General features: G+C 47.6%; 1 protein-coding gene and 1 non-coding gene across 2 annotated transcripts in view; both read left to right on the top strand.

Annotated features, from left to right (window-relative positions):
• The window catches only part of ZFR (zinc finger RNA binding protein), a 306,684-nt gene that overhangs the window by 18,480 nt on the left and 264,184 nt on the right, over positions 1–24,020 (top strand). The window contains 3 exon segments of the mRNA XM_030193005.1: positions 207–315; positions 9,748–9,829; positions 22,671–22,953. Of these exon segments, the coding sequence (XP_030048865.1) occupies positions 279–315; positions 9,748–9,829; positions 22,671–22,953 (402 nt within the window). The 5' untranslated portion in view covers positions 207–278.
• Positions 22,426–22,562, top strand: LOC115463921. The gene has a single exon (XR_003941178.1). It is a non-coding gene; the product is annotated as a small nucleolar RNA SNORA66 (small nucleolar RNA).

Genomic DNA, 24,020 nt, shown 5'->3' with positions numbered 1-24,020 from the left:
TGATGGCTCTCCTTTATTGGACCTTCCTCCCTCCAACTCCGTTTTTGGTCTTAATCTATGTTTTCTGTTACCTTTTGTTATTTCTTTATTAACGGATCAATGTGGCTATATTTCTTAATGCAAATTCTTGTATGTGTGTTTTCTTAATTTTATAAACAAAATAAAAAAAAATTACTCATGAATTTCACTTTTGACATTCTGTGCAGGCTCTACGTGAGAACAGCAGCACTTCTGTTTTTCTACTTGAGTGATGAGGATTGACTGAAATAGCCGAACCAATGATTCCCATATGCCCAGTAGTTTCTTTCACTTATGGTGAGTAAAATTAATATTAATTTTTAGGGTTTTACACAGCATCCTGCTGTACCTGCACCCCCCGAAATCGGGCCAACTTGCCTTTTGACTGGTTGACTCTGATAAATAAGTTGAAGCACGGAAATACTAACAACCTAACGTTAGCTGTTCCCAGTGTGTTCACAAGTACTCTGAAAATACTGCTATCCAGCACTGCTTTTTTAATGAAGAGAGTCTAGAACTCTGTTGTAGTCTACTTCATCCGAACCACTGATTGCCTTATTTCTTTACCAACTTCTTATTCTGTAATTTCCCAAGTTGATCCTCTTGCACCCCATCCTCTTTTTTTCAGATTTCATGCAACTGGATTCTTCCCCCCCTGCTCCCTATCTTCTCTTTCAGATTCTATGATTCTATGCCAATGTAGTCCACAATGTGTTCTTGCTTTCAAGCCAGCTTCCCTACATGTTTGCACATAACATGGACCCCTTGTGAAAAAGAGGACCTTTTACTTGCATCTATTTCATACACCAGCTAGCTTCATTCTGTATGTTTCTTGCTGTTTGCTTGAGACTATGATGCCCCCTGGGCTCAAACTGCAGAGTGGACTGGCTAGTAGAGGCAAATACAGATAAGAAGTGCTGCTCTTACAAGCTAGAAGGGAGCGAGGAGGATTGTGTCAGAGGAACAGGGTATTGTGTAGGAATCAATTTGGGGGGGGGGGGGGGGGAGGAAAATGTAGAGCCCTGTTCTTTTCTACCCTTTTTCAACTCTCTGGTGAATCAGTTGACTGCTTCAATGCTGCATTCTCAGCAACTCGTACTATGTCGCTTGCCCTAGAAAGCTTATCAGTTATCTTTCTCCCACGATGGCAAGGAGATGAGGTTTCTGCCTGCTTTCTGCCGCAATCACAGTTTAAAGTTCTGGTGTGGCACTCTGCCATGAAAATGTACAGTTACCATTATTTTATGTGTCACTGTTGAATACAAGATGATGGTTTAATCGGCTGCAGAAAGGTAGGAAATAAGTCTTGGTGAATAAGGGAAGAGACTGTGCATGACATGGGAGAGAGAGAGATGGTAAGCTGATGTTTCTAAAATGGATAGATGTCAGGTATTGGAAAAGACAAAGTACAACAGAGGTGAAAGTGTTGTCATGGAGGGGAGAAAAGAGGGAAAAATTAATAAGGAGTAAGCTGTAAAAATAGCTTAAATAAGTTTGTAAAACATTTGACAAGATGAATGCAATACAAAGTTGGGGGATAGGAATTTTGAACAGCAAAAATGTTAATTCCTTGTCATCAATCAGATGAACCCATTACGTATGGGTTGTGTCCATCAACCAGCAGGGGGAGATAGAGAGCACTCAAATTTCACAGTGCCACATGTTCAGCTAGCTGCCTCTTCAGTATTCTCTATCTCCCCAAGCAGGGTGGTCAGTGTTGCCAGGTGGGCGGTTTTACCGGCCAATTGGGCGGTTTTCCACGACCCGCCGCGGGGAAATTTTTGCCCGCGGCGGATTGCGTTTTTTGGCTCCTTTTGGTTCTTTTGGGCGGTTTTAAAAGCGGTTTTTTTCGGCCGCGGGGGGGTGGGGTTAGTGACATTTTGGGTGGGGCCGGTGACGGGGTTGGCGGGGGCGGGGTTGGCGGGGGCGGGGGCGATGACGCGGGGGTGGGGTGTCAGGGGCGGGGTTTGACTTTGGGCTCGATTGGGTGGGAAATAAATTTTCCACCTGGCAACCCTGAGGGTGGTTGCAGCTTGATCAAGCTCCTTAAAAAATCTGCCTGGGGGTGGCTCCTGGCTTGCCAGTTGTTAGCCGGGGTGTTAGAGGCTATAGCAGCTTCACTTTAAAGGCACATAGGTTAGCCCTTTCCCTGCCTTACCCATCCCCCCAGTGGATGTGAGCACATTAGTTTCACTTTTCCCTGCTCTTCCCCACTCTATACTTGGTGGATGCAGGGACATTGGTTCGCCTTTCCCTGCCTTTCCCACTGTTCTGTACCTTGGGAGTTGATTTGATTGCCTCTTTTGCTGTTTTCTCTACTTTCCTCACAGCGTTAAAAAAAAATAATAATAAATAAATAAAAAAGCAAGAGGTTTTCTTCAGTTTCTACAGCGTGACCGGAGCTTGTATACTCGGTCCAGTGAGGTAAGAGTGTTTTCTGACTCCTCCGGGGTGGGCCTGCGATCAGGACGTTTTTGGCGCGAAGCCGCCATTTTGAATTTTCCGCCATTTTTTTGGCGATGGCTGCAGAGAGTGTTTAAGCGCTGTTCCAAGTGTGGCAAGCGCAGATCAGCAGCGGGGCTCTGTAAAACGTGCTGTTCAGGCGTAAGAGCCGGCCCGAGCATGGCGAGCGATGATTCTTCCTGCTCTGTGGAGCTGGCAGCGGGCGCCATTTTGAAAGCACCACATGGCGCGACCCCCGCTGAGGCGGAGGGTCTGGAGATCGGAGGGGGCCCTCAAATTGAGGCTGGCCAAAGAGCTACTGGAACCAGGTGCCCAGGGCGAGTTTTTCTCCCCTGACTTTGTATTATTGCTTCATAATGCATATATGCTTAAAAGAGCTCAGCCACAGGGGTTTTCTACGGCCCCCCCTTACTGCCCCTCCGGTGGATGCAGGCCTGGGATTGCCCTCTGAGGCGTTTTTCCCTGATAGCTGGCCGCAAAAGAAGCGCAGAAGGGTAAATTCCCCTTCAGAGAGTGGCGCACCCCCCTTTTTCCCCCCCCGTAGTCGGGATGTGGTGACTCTGAGGGATCTGGCAGGCCCTCGTGGCCAGAGGAACCAGAGGAAGGTGCAGAAGGGCCACTGGATCCAGATGATCCGTCTGCGGTGAGGATTTTCCACCGTGAGGAGCTGCCAGCGCTTATTTCAGATTGTCTTACAGGTCCTCTCTATTGAAGATCCTGGGAGTGGAGTGGCCTCCTCTGGAAATCCGAGGATGGCAAGTACCAAGAAGCCTGCTCGAGCCTTTCCTTTGCATGACTCCATCCAAGAGCTTATTTCAGCTCAATGGGCTGACCCCGAAGGACCTTTGAAAGTTTCCAGGGCTATGGGGCAATTATACTCTGAGTGAGGAGCATTTGGCTCGCTTTGCAATGCCTAAGGTGGATGCCCTAGTCACAGCTGTGACAAAGAGAACTACCCTCCCGGTTGAAGGAGGTGTTGCCCTAACATAGTAATATACATAGTAACATAGTAGATGACAGCAGAAAAAGACCTGCATGGTCCATCCAGTCTGCCCAACAAGATAAACTCATGTGTATACCTTACCTTGATTTGTACCTGCCTTTTTCAGGGCACAGACCGTACAAGTCTGCCCAGCAGTATTTCCTGCCTCCCAACCACCAGTCCCGCCTCTCATCGGCTCTGGCACAGACCATATAAGTCTGCCCTCCACTATCCTCGCCTCCCAACCACCAACCTCTCTTCCCCCACCTGCTCCGCCACCCAATTTCGGCTAAGCTTCTGAGGATCCATTCCTACTGCACAGGATTCCTTTATGCATATCCCACGCATGTTTGAATTCCGTTACCATTTTCATGTCCACCACCTCCCGCGGGAGGGCATTCCAAGCATCCACCACTCTCTCCGTGAAAAAATACTTCCTGACATCTTTTTTGAGTCTGCCCCCCTTCAATCTCATTTCATGTCCTCTCGTTCTACCGCCTTCCCATCTCCGGAAAAGGTTTTTTTTGCAGATTAATACCTTTCAAGTATTTGAACGTCTGTATCATATCACCCCTGTTCCTCCTTTCCTCCAGGGTATACATGTTCAGGTCAGCAAGTCTCTGCTCATATGTCTTGGAACGCAAATCCCATACGATTCTCGTAGCTTTTCTTTGCACCGCTTCCATTTTTTTTATATTTCAACATTTTTATTGATGACAATGCATCCAGGTTACAAACAACATTTGGCTTAAACATAACGCCAACAATCACAACAGCTTTGACCGACAGGGACCGTCATCAACTTATTTTATTTATTTTCTCCCCCCTCCCCCCCCCCTTTTAAATGATATATTATTCATAGTTGCTACTAAACAAGGCAAAACAGGGTTCAACACCATATAATAATTATCTTAAAGGTATACCAGCATTTTCATCAGTAAGAAAATGAATATCCGGCATCTACTATACCTCTCCCCCCCCCACCCCCACCCCCAATTGCACCGCTTCCATTTTTTTAACATCCTTCGCAAGGTACGGCCTCCAAAACTGAACACAATACTCCAGGTGGGGCCTCACCAACGACATGTACAGAGGCATCAACACTTCCTTTCTGATCACACCTCTCTTTATACAGCCTAGCAACCTTCTCGCTATGGCCACCGCCTTGTCACACTGTTTCGTCGCCTTCAGATCCTCAGATACTATCACCCCAAGATCCCTCTCCCCCTCAGTACCTATCAGACTCTCACCGCCTAACACATAAGTCTCTCGTGGGTTTCTACTCCCTAAATGCATCAATTTGCATTTCTTCGCATTGAATTTTAATTGCCAAACCGTAGACCATTCTTCTAGCTTCCTCAGATCCCTTTTCATGCTTTCCACTCCCTCCCGGGTGTCCACTCTGTTGCAAATCTTAGTATCATCCGCAAATAGGCAAACTTTACCTTCTAACCCTTCGGCAATGTCACTCACAAATATATTGAACAGAATCGGCCCAGCACCAATCCCTGAGGCACTCCACTACTCACCTTTCCCTCCTCCGAGCGAACTCCATTTACCACCGGAGGAGGGAAAGGTGAGTAGTGGAGTGCCTCAGGGATCGGTACTGTTGCCGATTCTGTTCAATATATTTGTGAGTGACATTGCCGAAGGGTTAGAAGGTAAAGTTTGCCTATTTGCGGGTGATACTAAGATTTGCAACAGAGTGGACACCCGGGAGGGAGTGGAAAGCATGAAAAGGGTTCTGAGGAAGCTAGAAGAATGGTCTAAGGGCCCTGAAGGACATGGAAGACCGTAGACTGGAATCAGCACTTAAACGGTCCTTTTGAAATTGCTGGTCTTACTATTCGGGCGTCTGCATGCAGTTGTTATGCTGCTGGAGCCTGCCTGGCATGGTTGCAACAGGCAGTGGAACAGCCCGGTGATGGAGCGGAGCCCTTGTCTGAAGTGGCTCCGCGGATGGAGTCGGCCTTGTCCTTTTTGGCTAACGCCCTTTCTGATATTGTCAGAGCTTCGGCTAAACAGATGGCTGTAGCAGTGGCGGCTCGCCGTCTTCTGTGGCTACGGCATTGGGCGGCGGACATGGCCTCTAAGCAAAGGTTGGTGAAGTTGCCCTTTCAAGGCCTTCTCCTGTTGGGTGGGGAGTTAGAGAAAATTGTGAAAGGCCTGGGAGGTGCTAAACCCCAGCGCTTACCTGAGGATAGGCCGCGGCCTCCGTCCAAGGGTCAGGCGGTTCACTCCTCTTGTAGACCTCGCTTCCGTGAAGCTAGAAGGTACCGCCCGGGGCATTCTGCTGGGTCCACTTCTCGTGGCCGGTTTTCAGCAGAGGAACTCCTTTCACTTGGACAAACGTTCCGCAGCAGCAGGCTCAAGACTTGGAGTTCAAGGACGACCCTCTCAATGAGGGTGCGCCGGCCCCCTCCTCGATTCCTGTTATAGGAGGACGTCTTTCCCTTTTTCTCGAGGAGTGGGTCTTGGACCTGATCAGAGAAGAATACCGAATAGAATTCGATGCCCCGATAAGACGTGTTTGTGGAGTCCCGATGTGGTTCTGCCGCCAAACGGGCGGCGGTAGAGGAAACCTTACAAGGCTTGATTCACTTTGGGGCGGTTTCCCCCGGTGCCTCCCGCCGATTTCGGCTGCGGCCGCTACTCCATTTACTTTGTGGTGCCACGAAAAGGTGGGTCTTGTCGCCCTATTCTGGACTTAAAAGAATTAAACAAGTCCCTAAGAGTGCGGCATTTTCACATGGAAACCCTGCGCTCCGTCATTGCGGCGGTACAGCCAGGAGAGTTTCTCACGTCTCTGGACCTGAAAGAAGCTTGCTTGCATATACCAATTTGGCCCCCGCATCAGAGGTTTCTGCGTTTTGCGGTGTTGGGAAAACATTTCCAGTTTCGGGCCTTGCCTTTTGGCCTCGCCACAGCTCCCCAACCTTTTCCAAGGTAATGGTGGTGGTAGCTGCTTTTCTCAGGCGAGAAGGTATCCGGGTTCACCCGTACCTAGACGACTGGCTCATCAGAGCAGACTCCGCAACAGAGAGCCATCAAGCTACAGCCAGAGTGGTCTCAGTACTGCAATCTCTGGGCTGGGTCGTCAATGTAGCCAAAAGTTACCCGACCCCCTTGCAATCTCTAGAATATTTGGGGGCACGGTTCGACTCAGACTCGGGATATGTATTCCTACCCGAGCAAAGGCGGTGCAAGCTTCAGAATCAGGTCCATCTGCTCCTGAGGATGCCCCGCCCGTGAGCTTGGGACATTGTCCAGCTGTTGGGATCGATGACTGCCACCTTGGATTTGGTGCCCTGGGCGAGAGCGCACCTGAGACCTCTACAGTATTCCCTGCTTCAACGATGGTCTCCAGTATCTCAGGATTATCAATCCAGACTTTCTTGGCTCCCTGCGGCCCGACTCAACATGGAGTGGTGGCTCTCAGACAGCATGCTGCGGAGAGGAATGCCGCTGGCGCTCCCCGATTGGTGTCTAGTAGTGACAGATGCCAGCCTGAAGGGCTGGGGCGCACATTGCAAGGGGAAGCATGCCCAGGGGCTTTGGACACCCGACGTGTCGGAGTGGTCCATCAATCGCCTAGAGTTGAAAGCGGTGTTTCAGGCGCTTCTGGCCTTTCAAGTGACCCTGGAAGGATTGGCTGTCAGAGTGGTGTCGGACAACACCACAACAGTGGCCTACATAAACCGACAAGGCGGCACTCAGTGCAGAGCGCTGGCCGCGCAGGACGAACAGATTTGCCACTGGGCCGAGCTTCATCTACAGTTTCTGTCGGCAGCTCACATTGCAGGCCAGAGCAACGTGCAAGCCGATTATCTAAGCAGGTATCAAATCGATCCAGCGGAATGGGAACTGGCAGACGAAGTATTCCTGCAGATATGTGCCAAATGTGGCAAGCCCGTGATGGATCTTATGGCGACAAGTTCAGATGCCAAAGTCCCGTGCTTCTTCAGCAGATGGAGAGATCCTCGCTCGGCAGGGTTGGATGCCTTGACTCAGCCCTGGCCTCCGGGCCTACTATATGTGTTCCCTCCATGGCCCTTGATAGGGCACGTGCTCCTGTGGATTCGGCTGCACCCAGGAGAAGTGGTGCTCATCGCCCCGGATTGGCCCAGGAGGCCTTGGTATGCGGACCTCCGACAGATGCTAGTGGAGGCTCCCCTTCCTTTACCTCTGGTACCGAACCTGTTGTCGCAGGGACCGGTAGCCATGGAGGACGCCTGCCGTTTTGGTCTTACGGCATGGCTATTGAGAGGGCGCAATTGAGAGGCAAAGGCTACTCAAATAAGGTAAGTTCCATTCTCCTGCAGGCCCGCAAATGGTCCACTTCCGTGGCTTATGCCAGGATCTGGCGCCAGTTTGAGGCTTGGTGTGTTTCAAAAGTGATCACACCCATGCGGGCTCCTGTCTCGCTGATTCTGGACTTTTTGCAGGATGGTGTACAAAAAGGCTTGGCCTATAATTCCCTGTGGGTGCAAGTGGCAGCATTGGCCTCACTTCATGGTAAGGTTGCAGGCATGTCTTTAGCTGCTCATCCAGATGTGGCACGGTTTCTTAGAGGGGTGCTTCGGCTCAGTCCTCCTGTGCGGGCACCTTGTCCAGCTTGGAACCTGGGGCTAGTTTTGAAGGCTCTGCAGGGTTCTCCTTTTGAGCCGCTACGGCGAGCTTCAGAGAAAGATTTGACACTAAAGGCCATTTTTCTGGTGGCCATTACTTCGGCGAGACAGGTGTCAGAACTCCAGGCTGTCCTGTCGAGACCCATTTCTGCAATTTTCAGAGTCCGGGGTCACGGTTCGTATCGTGCCTTCCTTCATGCCTAAGGTGGTTTCAGCGTTTCACCTAAGCCAGCCTATTTTTCTACCCTCTTTTGTTAAGGAGGAGTTTCCAGAATCCTTTGGGCAGTTGCACCTTTTGGATGTGCGCAGGACTCTGTTGCAGTATCTGCGAGTTACTAATTCTTTCAGGACCTCTGATCATTTGTTTGTTTTACTATCAGGTTCTCGCAGAGGGTCTCCAGCGTCTAAAGCCACTATTGCCCGCTGGCTCAAAGAAGCTATCTTTTCAGCTTATCTGCTTGCCGGCCGGCCTCCGCCTGTAGCCTTTAAGGCACATTCTACAAGAGCGATTTCTTCCTCTTGGGCTGAAACTGGAGCACTCTCTGTTCATGAGATTTGCAGTGCAGCAACATGGGCTTCGAAGCTTTCATTTGCCTGACATTACAGGCTGGATGTGGCTGCTAGGAGGGATGCGTGTTTTGGAGCACAAGTGCTAGCGCATGTTGTGACTTGTTCCCACCCTATATAGGGATTGCTTTGATACATCCCATACGTAATGGCTTCATCTGCTTGATGACAAGGAAGGGAAAATTAGGTTCTTACCTTGGTAATTTTCTTTCCTTTAGTCATAGCAGATGAAGCCATGAGCCCTCCCTGTATGATTGTCTGTATGATGTGAATCTGTTTCAGGTTCTGTTCTTGTTTCCTGAAGTTCTAATCCTTGGGAGAAAGTTGGAAAACAGTCTTCAGGATTCTTGTTCACTTATAGGAGGATGAGTTCATTCTCTCCAGTTCATGTGTAGGAGGTTGAGTTAATTCCCTCCAGGAGGATGTGTGTATTCCCTCCATAAATACAAAGAGGAGGACGAGTTTATTCCCTCCAGGAGGATGTGTTCATTCCCTCCTTTTGAGTTCATTCCCTTATGGGGCCATCGTTTGCTGTGAGGAAAGTTCATGTTATTCCCATTGCGGTTTGCCATACTGCTTTGGAAGCTTCAAATACTGAAGAGGCAGTGGAGCTAGCTGACCATGTGTCACTGTGAAATTTGAGTGCTCTCTATCTCCCCCTGGTGGTTGATGGCCACAACCCATACGTAATGGCTTCATCTGCTATGACTAAAGGAAAGAAAATTACCAAGGTAAGAGCCTAATTTTCCCATTTTTTTTTTGTTTATATAACAAAGCTAATTGAAAAGACAATTGAAGGTATATAGTGTGTCATGTGTAAGGATGTACATGTAGGCCTGAAAGATGTGTGTACACAAGGTAACTACTGGTTTCACTTGTTCATGAGTTTAGTGTTTGATCCAGGTTGGCCATTACACTATGAAAACAATTGTAACTCACAGTACTGGCATCATAAAATGACTTTAGGTGTCACGATGTAAAATCTGTACATAATCTCTGATAGGTGGTTTATTTGTAATTGCTGTCCTTCAAGAAGTTCTTAACACACTGTGTGATTTTTTTTTTTTTTTCTTCTTAACAAAACTGCAGTGCCAAGCCGGCTTGGTGAAGAGGCCAAAATGGCTACTGGCAACTACTTTGGATTTGCCCATGGTGGTGCTGCTCAGTATAGGTAAAGTACTTTATTTTTTTATTTAATATGACTTTGTGTAGTATCTAGAAGGACACTGGTATGTATTTTGGTTGATGTGAGTGGCTGCTCGCTATTGAAAGAGTTCAGAGCAGAGTAAAAAAATTCTCTGAGGACAAGCAGGCTAGTTAATTATCAGAAGTCGGGCAGGAAGGCACCCATGCTTTCACGATGGGAGCGCTCCCTCAAGCTTTTAAAGAAACAGTACGCTGGGCAGCATTTCCTCACCAAGCTCTGGATGACGTCACCCACGTGAGAATAAGTGGCCTGCTGTCCTTGGAGAATACCTGATACAGGTAAGTAACATAGGCAGCCGAGACCCCTCGGGCATGCCGGTTTGAGATTACAACAATAACACAATAATATGACACGTGGTATATATATATTTTTTTTATTACATTTGTACCCCGCGCTTTCCCACTCATGGCAGGCTCAATGCGGCTTACATGGGGCAACGGAGGGTTAAGTGACTTGCCCAGAGTCACAAGGAGCTGCCTGTGCCTGAAGTGGGAATCAAACTCAGTTCCTCAGTTCCCCAGGACCAAAGTCCACCACCCTAACCACTAGGCCACTCCTCCACACTTGGCCGCAGCTTTATTTAGAATACAAACATCATACCCTGGGTATACCCAAGCCAATCATATTTCCGTCTTAGTAGTCAACCCAGTCCGCCATCTTTAGCGAGACAGACCAATCGTTAACAGAGCTCCCCGCCGTCCAGCAAGGGCGCTCAACCGTAAGCGCAGCTATCCCAGCTGCCTATGCTTACGCCGCCAATCGTAAACCGAGCTTCCCGCCGTACAGCAAGGGCGCTCAAACGTAAGCGCAGGTATCCCAGCTGCCTAGCTTACACCATCAGGCTTGGGTACCCCGTCAAAGCTGCGACAGAATATATACATGAACATATCCACATTAAATCGGGCGGGTGGGTCTGGGTGCATGCTGATGCCCGGACGCCATAAAAGGACGTCCGGGCTCCGCTCTGGGGGTTTTAAGCCCCATGGTAGTCCCTCCTTTTCCGGCGGGGTGCTACGGAGGGGTGGGAACGTGCCCTCCGTGCCTCGCCCGCACCCCGCTGGCATCGGCGCGCAGGCCCATCGGGGCACGGCGCCTTGTTATTGTCGGCTCTGTGCACCCGATGGGGAACTGCGCCTTGTCTTTAACATAGGCAGCCGAGACCCCTCGGGCATGCCGGTTTGAGATTACAACAATAACACAATAATAACATGACACATGGTATTTTCTTAAGATGGCACACTTGGCTGCAGCTTTATTTAGAATACAAACATCATACCCTGGGTATACCCAAGCCAATCATATTTCCGTCTTAGTAGTCAACCCAGTCCGCCATCTTTAGCGAGACTGACTAATCGTTAACAGAGCTCCCCGCCGTCCAGCAAGGGCGCTCAACCATAAGCGCAGCTATCCCCGCTGCCTATGCTTACGCCGCCAATCGTAAACCGAGCTCCCCGCCGTACAGCAAGGGCGCTCAAATGTAAGCGCAGCTATCCCAGCTGCCTAGCTTACACCATCAGTCTTGGGTACCCCGCCAGCAGCCCGGGGTAGCAACGCTTGCCCCGGGCCCCCCCCCCCATCATCAGCTGCGGCCTGTTGTGCCATAGACAGGTACGTGCACTACCAGCTGCAACCTTATGTTACATGGGTCATTCCCACTTGCATATAGGTGGGTCCCGTCCTTCGAGCGAACCTTTCATATATCTCTGCTGCTCGCTCGTGCGTCACCTGTGCTTCATCTGCTATGACTAAAGGAAAGAAAATTACCAAGGTAAGAACCTAATTTTCCCTTATTCACACTGCATGCAGTATATTCTAACGGAGGAAAAAAGACCTCAAAAGTCTTGGAACAGCAGCAAGTTTAATTTCTTTGTGCTGGCACTTCAAAGGCCCCGTTGATACCATTAGTCAGTGGAGGTTTTTTTGACCGATGATATGAACGGAGCCTTTGAAGTGCTAGCACAAAGAAATTATACTTGCTGCTGTTTCAAGACTTCTGATGTCTTTTTTTTCTTCATGAAACATATAAACGGCAAGTGACTGACTCACCTGCAAATGCGCAGTAGAGTCGGAACGCTGAGAGTGTAGAAGTCCAAGCCCCGCCTCTACCAGCAGTACAGTCCAATAGGGAGGAGGGCTTGGACATGGGCGTGGAAATCGGAGGAGGAGGGAAGAAGGGGGCGGAACTGAGGGAAACAGATGCTGGGGAGAGAGCAGGGTTTGGGGGGGGGGGGGGGGGGGAGGCCATAGGAAAATAAAAAACTAGCCCGTTGTTACGAGCTTAATGGCTAGTTAGAATATATTCCATACAGTGTGAATAATGGGCTAATGATATAAAAGGATATTTAAAAAAAGGATAACAAAACACAATAAGATCTTTTTGATTCTGCTTTGAAAGTTGTTTAATAACTGGAGAAGCCAGGTTCAAATCCCGTATGTGCTACTTCCTTGTCATCAAGCATTTGAATCCATTACGAGTGGGTTGTGTCCATCAACCAGCAGGGGGAGATAGAGAGCACTGAAAAACCATAGTGCCTCATGGCCAGCTAGCTATCTGCCTCTCAGTATTCTCTATCTCCCCAGCAGGGTGGTTGCAGCTTGTTCAAGCTCCTTCAGAAAATCTACCTGGGGTGGCTCCTGTGCTTTTGCCAGTTGTAGCAGGGGTGTTGTGGCTGATGGTGCCCACTTTAAAGGCAAATAGGTTAGCCCTTTCCCTGCCTTACCCGGCCCCCGATGTGGAAGTAGACAAATAGGCAAGCCCTGTCCCTGTCTTTGCCCACGCTGTGGATGCAGGCACATAGGTTCGCCCTTTCCCTGCCTTTCCCACGCTACTGATCCTCCGGAGTTGGAAATGTGCCTCTTTCGCTGTTGCCTCAAACTTTCCTCACAGTGTTTAAAAAAAAAAAAAGCTGCGTCGTGCTTTGACGCTGCGATCCCAGAAAAGAGGTTTTCTTCTGATTGTGCAGTGTGACCGGAGCTCGGAGACTCGATCTGGTGAGGTAAGAGCATTTGGTAGCTCCTCCGGGGAGGGCCCGCGTTCAGGACGATTTTGGCGTGAATCCGCCATTTTGAATTTCCGCCATTTTCGGCGATGGCTGCTGAGAAAGTAAAGTGCTGTTCTGTTTGTGGCAAGCACAAATCTGCAGCGAGGCTCTTTAAGGCGCGCTTTTCAGACGGTAGAGCCGACCCAAGCATGGCGAGCGATGTTCCTTCCCGCTCCGTGGAGCTGGCAGCGGGCGCCATTTTGGAACAGCATGGCGCGACCCCCGCTGAGGCGGAGGGGTTTGAGCCTGGAGGGGCGCCTCGTGTAGAGGCTAATAAAAGAGCTGTTTCCCCCTGACTGGAACCTGGAGGCCAGGGTGAGCCATTTTCCCCTGAATTTGTTTTATTGCTGCATAATGCATACATGTTAAAAAGAGCTCTTGCGCAGGGGTCCTCTGCGGCCGTGCTTTCTGTATCCCCTCCAGTGGGTCTGGCCAGGCGCGTTTTCCCCTGACGGCTGCAAGACAAGCGCAGAAGGGTGTATTCCCCTTCAGCGAGTGGCGCACCCCCTTTCCCCCCCGTGGTCGGGATGTGAGGACTCTGAGGGTTCTGGCAGGCCTTCGTGGTCTGGAGAGCCAGAAGAAGGTGCAGGATGCCACCTGATCCAGATGATCCTTCCGCGGTGAGGATTTTCCACCACGATGAGCTGCCAGCGCTTATTACTGATGCCTTGCAGGTCCTCTCTATAGAAGACCCTGGGAGTACTGAGACCTCCGGTAATCCGAGGATGGCAAGTACCAAGAAGCCTGCTCGAGCCTTTCCTTTGCATGACTCCATCCAAGAGCTTATCACAGCTCAATGGGCTGACCCCGAGGGGCCTTTGAAAGTCGCCAGGGCTTTGGGGCAATTATACCCTCTAAGTGAGGAGCATTTGGCAGTAGCTAAAGTGGATGCCCTGGTCACGGCTGTGACAAAGAAAACTACCCTCCCAGTGGAAGGAGGAGTTGCCGTGAAGGGCATGCAGGACCGTCGCCTGGAGGCAGCTATGAAACGGTCCTTTGAAATTTCAGGCCTATCCTTATGGGCGTCTGCATGCAGCTGCTACGCTGCCCGAGCCTGCCTCGCTTGGTTACAACAGGCAGTGGAACAGCCCAGAGATGGAGCAGAGCCCCTTACGGAGGTGGCACCGCGGATGGAGTCGGCCTTGTCATTTTTGGCTGACGCCCTTTATGATCTTGTCAGAGCTTCGGCTAAACAGATGGCTGTAGCGGTGGCAGCTCGCCATCTTCTGTGGCTGCGGCATTGGGCAGCTGACATGGCCTCTATGCAAAGGTTGGTGAAGTTGCCCTTTCAAGGCCTTCTCCTGTTTGGTGAGGAGTTGGAGAAACTTGTGAAAGGCCTGGGGGATGCCAAACCCCAGCGCTTACCCGAGGATAGGCCGCGGCCTTCTTCCAAGGGTCAAGCGGTTCCCTCCTCTTACAGACCTCGCTTCCGTGAAGCTAGAAGTTACCACTCGGGGCGGTCTGCTGGGTTCACTTTGCGTGCCAGTTTTCAGCAGAGGAACTCCTTTCGCTCGGCCAAACGTTCTGCAGCAGCAGGCTCAAGACCTGGAGTTCAAGGGCGACCCTCTCAGTGATGGCCCCCTTCTCGATTCCTGTGATAGGAGGATGACTTTCCCTCTTTCTCGAGGAGTGGGCCAAGATTACCTCAGATCAGTGGGTCTTGGACCTGATCAGAGAAGGCTACCAAATAGAATTCAATGCCCCGATAATAGACATGCTTGTGGAGTCCCGATGCTGTTCTGCCGCCAAACGGGCGGCGGTAGAGCAGACCTTGCAAGGCTTTATTCACATTGGGGCGGTTTCCCCCGTGCCTTCCGCTGAATACGGCTCCGGCCGTTACTCCATTTACTTAGTGATGCTGCGAAAAGGAGGGTCTTTTCGGCCTATCCTGGACTTAAAACAAGTCAACAAGTCTCTGAATGTGCGGCATTTTCACATGGAAACCCTGCGCTCTGTCATAGCAGCGGTACAGCCAGGAGAGTTTCTCACGTCTCTGGACCTGAAAGAAGCTTGCTTACACATACCAATTTGGCCCCCGCATCAGAGGTTTCTGCGTTTTGCGGTGATGGGAAAACATTTCCAGTTTCGGGCCTTGCCTTTTGGCCTCACCACAGCTCCCTGAACCTTTTCCAAGGTAATGGTGGTAGTAACTGCTTTTCTCAGATGAGAGGGTATCTGGGTTCCCCCGTACCTAGACGACTGGCTCATCAGAGCAGTCTCTGCAGAAGAGAGTCATCAGGTTACAGCCAGAGTGGTCTCAGTACTGCAACCTCTGGGCTGGGTCGTCAATGTAGCCAAAAGTCACCTGACCCCCCTCTCAATCTCTAGAATATTTAGGGGTCAGGTTCGACACAGCCTCGGGGATGGTCTTCCTACCTGAGCAAAGGTGGTGCAAGCTTCAGAACCAGGTCTGTCTGCTCCTGGGGATGCCTCGCCCGCGAGCTTGGGACATAGTCCAGCTGTTGGGGTCGAAGACGGCCACTTTAGAAGTGGTGCCTTGGGTGAGAGCGCACCTAAGACCTCTGCAGTGCTCCCTGCTTCAAAGGTGGTCTCCAATATCTCAGGATTATCAGTGCAGACTCGCTTGGCTCCCTGCGGTCCGGCTCAGTATGGAGTGGTGGCTCTCAGACAGCATGCTGCGGCGAGGAATGCGCTAGCGCTCCCCAATTGGTGCCTGGTGGTAAGAGATGCCAGCCTGAAGGGCTGGGGTGCACATTGCCGAGGAAGGCATGCCCAGGGTCTTTGGACACCCGAGGAGTCGGAGTGGTCCATCAATCGCTTGGAGTTGAAAGCGATTTTCCAGGCGCTTCTGGCCTTTCAATTGACCCTGGAAGGAGTGGCTGTCAGAGTTCTGTCGGACAACACGACAGCAGTGGCCTACATAAATCGTCAAGGAGGCACTCAGTGCATTGCACTAGCCGCGCAGGCCGCGCAGATTTGCCACTGGGCCGAGCTGCATCTGCAGTTTCTGTCAGCAGCTCATATTGCATGTCAGAGCAACGTGCAAGCCGATTATCTGAGCAGGAATCAAATCGACCCAGCGGAATGGAAACTTGTAGACGAAGTATTCCTGCAGATATGTGTCAAATGGGGAAAGCCCGTAATGGATCTTATGGCGTCAAGCACAAATGCCAAAGTCCCATGCTTCTACAGCAGACGGAGAGATCCTAGTTCGGCAGGGTTGGATGCCTTGGCTCAACCCTGGCCTCAGGGCCTCCTGTATGTGTTCCCTTCGTGGCCCTTGATAGGGCGAGTACTGCGGATTCGGCTCCACCAAGGAGAGGTGGTTCTCATTGCCCCGGATTGGCCCAGGAGGCCGTGGTATGCGGACCTCCGGCTGTTGCTGGTAGAGGATACCCTGCCGTTACCTCTGGTACCGAACCTGTTACGGGGCCCAGTGACCATGGAGGATGCCTGCCGCTTTGGTCTTACGGCATGGCTATTGAGAGACAAGGGATATTCCAGTAAAATCATTTCCACTCTTCTACAGGCCCGCAAGCATTCCACTTCTGTGGCTTATGCCAGGATTTGGCGCCAATTTGAGGCTTGGTGTGCTTTTAAAGCAATTACACCCATGCGGGCTTCTGTCTCGCCAATATTTGACTTTTTGCAGGATGGTTTACAAAAAGGCTTGGCCTATAATTCCCTGCGTGTTCAAGTGGCAGCCTTAGCATGTTTTCGAGGGAAGGTCGCTGGCCTCTCTCTGGCTGCTTGCCCGGATTTGACACGGTTTCTGAGAGGGGTGCTTCGGCTCCGTCCTCCTGTGTGGGTTCCGTGTCCAGCCTGGAACCTGGGGTTAGTTTTAAAGGCAGTTCAGTGTTCGCTCTTCGAGCCGCTTAGGCGAGCTTCGGAGAAGGATGTGACCTTGAAGACTGTCTTTTTGGTGGCTGTGACATCGGCGAGACGGGTATCTGAGCTCCAGGCGCTGTCCTGTGGAGACCCATTTCTGCAATTCTCAGAGTCCGGAGTAATGGTACGTATGGTGCCTTCCTTCATGCCTAAGGTGGTTTCAGCGTTTCACCTAAACCAGCCTATTTTCCTGCCCTCGTTTTCTAAAGAGGAGTTTCCAGAAGCCTATGGGCAGTTGCACCTTCTGGATGTGCGAAGGGCTGTGTTGCAATATCTGCGCATGTCAAATGCCTTCAGGACCTCTGACTATCTTTTTGTTCTTTTGTCAGGTCTGCGCAGAGGGTCTCCAGCATCTAAGGCCACTATAGCCCGTTGGCTCAAAGAAGCTATCTTTTTTTTTAGCATATCTGCTATCTGGCCGGCCTCCGCCTGAAGCCTTTAAGGCACATTTCACAAGAGCGATTTCCTCTTCTTGGGCTGAAACCAGAGCACTCTCTCTTAAAGAGATATGTAGTGCGGCTACTTGGGCTTCTAAGCTCTCGTTTGCCCGACATTACAGGCTGGATGTGGCTGCCAGGAGGGACGCGCATTTTGGAGCACAAGTGCTGGCGTGTGGTGTGGCTTGTTCCCACCCTATCTAGGGATTGCTTTGATACATCCCACTCGTAATGGATTCATCTGCTTGATGATAAGGAAGGGAAAATTAGGTTCTTACCTTGGTAATTTTCTTTCCTTTAGTCATAGCAGATGAATCCATGAGCCCTCCCTCTGTGGTTCATTATGTGATTCATGTTAATTTTATGTTCAGTTTTTCCTGTAGATATGTTCCCTCATTGGAAGAAGTTGGAAAACAGTCTTCAGGATTTCTGTTCAGTTACAGGAGGACGAGTTCATTCCCTCCTTTGAATTATAGCTCCAGTTTTGGGGCGTTCATCCGCTGTGAGGAAAGTTCATGTTGTTATGCTTTGCGGTGTAACACTGCTTTGGAAGCTTCAAATACTGAGAGGCAGATGGAGCTAGCTGGCCATGAGGCACTATGGTTTTTCAGTGCTCTCTATCTCTCCCTGCTGGTTGATGGACACAACCCACTTGTAATGGATTCATCTGCTATGCCTAAAGGAAAGAAAATTACCAAGGCAAGAACCTAATTTTCCCATTTGCATACCATGGAGGCAGTGCTTGCAAATCTATCTCCTGCATATTCATTGTGGATATCCTGAAAACCTGACCTGCCTGCAGCTCTCGAGGACCGGAGTTGCCTACCCCTGGGCTAGCCCATGCGGGGTGAAACCTTGTGAATGCATTGGCATGGGGGGGGGGGGGGATCATTGACTATCAGGAATTGACATAAACCGATTTACACTGGAAGAAAACTTTTGACACTGAAGACCACCAATTGTTGACTGGAGGCACATATCTTCTCCAGTGAGAGACAGTGTAAACTAAACGATGTTTATCAAGATCTGAGGAGGAGATTGAAAGCCTAAATAAAAAAAAAAAAAAGATTTTATTCAAAGATTAAGCACATGAAAGGGACTGTCAGATGTAATGTGTATCCTTTTTTTTTTTTAATAACTTTCAAAATATTACATTCACAAAACCATGAGTGACAAAATTAAGAATCAAATAGTAAGGAAATAAGAATAGTTCAAAAATTACAAATCTGTTGCTTTAGCCCAGAATATTGGGAGTTCAGATAAGGAAATAGAAGGGGGTGGGGGGGAGGAAAAATGAGAGCTAAATCTCAAAAATTCAAATAGAGAAGTTGCACAACAAACATAATATTGTCAGTGGTCCTATTTACTAATAACTTGTGTTAACTGCACTAACAGAAGTTTGAATGCAAATTAACATGTATTAACCCACATCAGCTCAGGTCAGTAAATCTTACCCAATGTTTGTCCCTGAGGAACTGGAGAGTGAAGTGACTTGCTGCAGGTTACAGGGAGCAACACTGTAAGAAGTGGAATTCTCTTGCTCTCCTTCCTTCTCTATTCCTTGATATCCCATTCTTCCCGAGGGAAATATTTCGTAACATGGTACAGTCAATGGTACTATGCCACGCAGATTACTGTAATGGAATCTATGGGGGATGCAAGGAACAAATCATAAAGAAACTTCAGACCACCCAAAACACAGCAGCCAGGCTTGTATTTGGAAAAACAGGTTTTGACAGTGCCAAACCATTCCGAGAAAAACTGCATTGGCTGCCAATCAAAGAACGTACCACTTTCAAAATGTATTTATTTGCTGCACTTTATCCCACATTTTCCCATTTATTTGCAGGCTCAATGTGGCTTACAAAATGTTACAATGGCATTTACATTAATAGAATAATAATTTCAGAATATAAAGCATATAAGGTGCATAAGAATATCATAGCAATCATCTTAACGGAATAATAATTTCAGAATTATTACAATAAAGGTGCATAAACAGAACATAACATAATGATATCAGGACAAGATATAATATTCAGTAGTAATATTCAGTAATGAGGATGTAATAAAATAAACAAATTAGAAGATTTCCATAATAGTTGTTTTTGGAATAATTTGGGAGTTAGAACATTATGGGGAATCTTTTTTTGTATGTCTTTGTGAATAACTAAGTCTTCAGTAATTTTCGGAAGGTTGTCAAGTCGTGTGTTGTTTTTATGTTGATCGGTAATTCATTCCATAGTTGTGTGCAGATGTATGAGAAGCTAGATGTATGTATAGATTTGTGTTTAAGTCCTCTGCAGCTGGGGTAGTGAAGATTTAAGCAAGTGCATGATGAACTTTTGTTGTTTCTCTCTGGTAAGTCTATTGGGTCTGACATGTATGATGGGGCATCTCTGTAAATAATTTTATGAACCAGGGTACAAATCTTGAATGCAGTTCGATCCTTCAGTGGGAGCCAATGCAGTTTTTCTCTAAGGGGTCTGGCGCTTTCATATTTCGCCTTTCCGAATATCAGTCTGGCTGCGGTGTTCTGGGCTGTCTGGAGTTTTCTTAATAGTTTGTGCCTTGCATCCCGTATATAAGGAATTACAGTAGTCCAAATGGCTCAGTACCAGTGAGTGCACTAATATGCGGAATGTCTCCCTTGGGAAGAAAGGTTTCACTCTTCTAAGCCTCCACATTGCATAGAACATTTTTTACATGATTATCTAGATTAAGATTTCGATCAATAGTTACACCGAGGAGTTTCAGGGAATCCGCAACAGAAAGAGTGTGGCTTGGTGTGTTTATGTTAGTGTAGCTGATTTTATTATATTGTGATGATAGTACTAGGCATTGTGTCTTCTCTGCATTAAGCTTTAGTTGGAATGCGTCTGCCCATGAATTCATAATTTGGAAGCTACGATTAATTTTGTCTGCAATTTCAGATAAGTCATTTTTGAGCAAAATATATATCGTCACTTCATCGGCATAAATGTATGGGTTCAGGTCTTGGTTGGAGTGTGCTTTGGCCAATGGTAACATCATCAGATTAAAGAGAATCGGTGAAAGCGGAGATTCTTGAGGCACACCACTTTCAGGACTCCATGGCGATGATATAATCGATTTAGATATTACCCGGTATGTTCTTGCTGTTAGGAAATTATGAAACCAATTCAGTACATTTCCTCCTATTCCAAGATATTCTAGAATGTTTAATAGAATATCATGGTTGACCATGTCAAACGCGCTGGACATGTCGAATTGTACCAGAAGAACATTATTGCCAGTTGCAATAATATGTTTGAATTTGGTCATGAGTGATGTTAGGACTGTTTCAGTGCTATGATTAGCACGGAATCCAGACTGGGATGCGTGTAGTACTGAAAAATTGTTCAAATAGTTTGTAAGTTGTTTAGTTACCAGACTTTCCATCATCTTGACCACCAGAGGGATGGATGCCACTGGACGCTAATTAGTTATATCATTTAGTTTTTTCTTCTGGTCTTTGGGAATTGGTGTGCGTAAGATGTTGCCTTTATCCGTAGGAAAGGATCCATGTTTAAGCATGTGGTTTAGGTAGGAGGTGAGATCTGTTATGAAACGTTGAGGGACAGATTTTAAGTAGCTGGGGCATGCATCCAGTTTACAGTGGGATTTGGTGAATCTGTTGATCATTTGGGTGACAGTGTCTTCCGTCAGTAAATTAAAATTTGTCCATATTCAGTCTGCTGGATATTCATTGACTGTTGGGTCTAAGTAGTAAATGAATTTTACATAGTTGGGGGAGTTAGCTGGTAAGGTGGATCTTAGTGAGTTTCTCGTTAAAGTAAATAGCTAAATCATCTGCTGATGGGGTATCCATATTAGCTAAGGTGATTGGTGCAATGTCTAGAAGATTATGTACAAATTGGAGTAGTTTGTGTAGATCTTTATAGTTTTGCCCTATTTTGGAATTGTAATATGACCTTTTAGATTGTCTGATATATTTATATTTTCTTAACATTAGTTTCCATGCAGTGAAAGTTTGTTCGTCTTTCTTTTTATTCCATGCACGTTCAAGTCTCCTTGTTTGGGTTTTTAAAGGTCGTCGTTAAACAAGGAAGTGACTTATTTCTTCTCGATGTTCTTGTTTGTACTGGTGCTATTGTGTCAAGTATGCTCTTGTATCTCATGTCCCAATTTGAAAAGTATTGATTGGACTCTATTTGTGCTGACCAATCATTCTTGTAAAACTGTTGCCAGAATAATGCTGGATCAATATGGCCTCTTGTGGTGAAAGTTTTTCGTTCTTGTTTTTGGATTGTTTTTTTTCCCCTCCATTGCATGGATATCTTTAATTTGAAATGGTCTGACCAAGGTACTTGTGACCAATTTGTATCTGTTTATTGTAAGGATTTGATCAGGAGAGAATTTGTATGTAAAATTTGTACAACTGTCCATAAAATTATCTACGGCGAGGCACCGGGATACATGACAGACCTTATGGACCTGCCATCCAGAAACACCACAAAATCTGCACGATCATACCTAAACCTCCACTACCCGAACAGCAAAGGACTCAAATACAAATCCACCTATGCATCCAGCTTTTCCTACCTAAGGGCACAACTATGGAACGCATTACCAAAAGTAGTAAAAACCACGCTCAACCACCTACATTTCCAGAAAGCACTAAAGACAGACCTGTTTAGAAGCGCATATCCCACCGACCCAACATAAAAATACCTGGACACTTGCGACACATAACCAAAGACCGTAACAGACATTACCTGACTTCTTCCCCCTAAGTTCCCCCCAATTGTACCTACCATACATGTACCTCATTCTACCACAATATCACTTTGTATTCATTCATACTATGTATTTGTTCAGACTGGAATCGGCTAATATCGTTAACGGTTATATGTAAGCCACATTGAGCCTGCAAAAAGGTGGTAAAATGTGAGATACAAATGTAACAAATAATAATAATATAGCAGGCTGAAGATATTCACTATGATCAATTATTCAGGGACCTGCAATCTTTCCCTTGAAACTAAAAAGCCCATAAGCTGTTTTGGCTTGAGAAACAAACACCAAAATTAACAAAGCAGTGGCAAGGAAATTTCAATATAAATGTGTCTCCTTAACTTTAAATCTTTAATTGGTAACTACAATTTCTCTGTTCAAATCTGTAAGACCGAAAGACTAACAAGTAAATAGATGAAAAATTAGGTAATGTAAAACTTCTCTTGTGATATGTTGTTTGCAAACTAGATCACTGGCTCTGTATGTTGTTGCAGAAACAAGGGGAACAAGTTTGCTAAAGTAAACATGGTAATGGAAATGTTTCAGCCTTGGAGCGCTGATTACCAGGGTAGCAATTTCTGTACCATGACAGAACCAATGTTAATAAGTTATTGAAATAAGCAGTTTGAGGAAACCATGTGTAGTATAGTAGTTAACTCTCTCTCTCTCTCTCTTTCTTTTTCTTTCTCTCTCTCTCTCTAGCCAACAGCCGGCCTCGGGTGTAGCCTATTCACACCCAACTACAGTTGCTAGCTACACTGTTCATCAGGCTCCTGTAGCTGCCCACACTGTAACTGCTGCCTATGCTCCTGCAGCAGCCACAGTTGCTGTTGCCAGGCCTGCTCCAGTAGCTGTTGCAGCTGCTGCTACAGCTGCTGCTTATGGAGGTTATCCAACAGCTCACACAGCAACAGATTATGCATATACTCAGAGAGCACAGGAAGCACCACCTCCACCTCCTCCAGTCACTACTCAGACCTACCAGGTATGTATGTTTGCAAGTGACTTCAGTATCTATGGTATTTGCAAGTTTCCTTAGTATTCATACTAGACCAGTCTAGATCCTGTGGGTTATATCCATCAACTAGCAAATGGAAACAGAAACAAAGTAATTGTATGACTTGCCCATTAAGTTTCTAGGAGATGGATATTGGCTTAATTTGTGCAGCTTCTGAGCCATTTGGAAATTGGTTTTCAGTTGTGATGACTCCAATCAAAATTCTGTTCCTCTCCTCCCTCCTCTTCTCTGCCTTTCTCATGTGCTCTGTGGAATGCCTGCTCTATCTGCAACAAACTATTCTACATCCGTGACCTCTTTATCTCTTGTACTCTTCATCTGCTTACTCTGAGACTTGCCTTTGCCCTGAAGACTCGGAGGTTACCTTTTCTCCCATACTTCTCTCCTGGTTGGCTGCAGAGGTGGTGTTGGGCTACTACTTTGGCCCTTTTCTTCCACCTCAGTCTCGCTGCTTTTCTTCCTTTGAAGTCCACTCCATCCGTCTATTCTCTGCCTTTCCGAGTAGCAGTCATTTATCGACCCCCTGATAAGTTCCTTTCTCAGTGACTGATGCCTGGCTTTCCTTCTTCAACCTTTATTTCCTTGGGGATTTTAACTGTCATGCTAATGATCCCTCTGACTTATGCTTCTCAGTTTTTAGCTTTAACATCCTGTTTCAATCTTCAACTGTGCTCCACTACGCCCACTCACCAGAATGGCCACTGTCTTATCTTCTCCAACTGCTCACTCTTCAGTTTCTGTGCCTCCGCTATACCCCCCTCTCTGACCATCATTTGATAACTTTCACACTTAAACACCCTCCTCCCCAGTCCCGTCCAATCTTAATCAATACATTTAGGAATCTTCAGGCTATTGACCCTTTATCTCTGTTCTCCATTGTTTCAAATTTCTTCTCAACCACCATGTTATCAAAGTCTTGCCAGTGAAGCTGACTTTCCTTTAATACTACTCTCTCCTCTGCTCTGTATACTCACGCTCCTCCCATTCCCCGTTCTGTAAGGGGTAACAAACCCCAGCCTTCTCCGAGGACAAGC

The sequence above is a fragment of the Microcaecilia unicolor genome, chromosome 2 (assembly GCF_901765095.1).
Source record: "Microcaecilia unicolor chromosome 2, aMicUni1.1, whole genome shotgun sequence".
Classification (NCBI taxonomy): Eukaryota; Metazoa; Chordata; class Amphibia; order Gymnophiona; family Siphonopidae; genus Microcaecilia; species Microcaecilia unicolor.
This window is presented reverse-complemented; position numbering and strand designations above follow the sequence as displayed.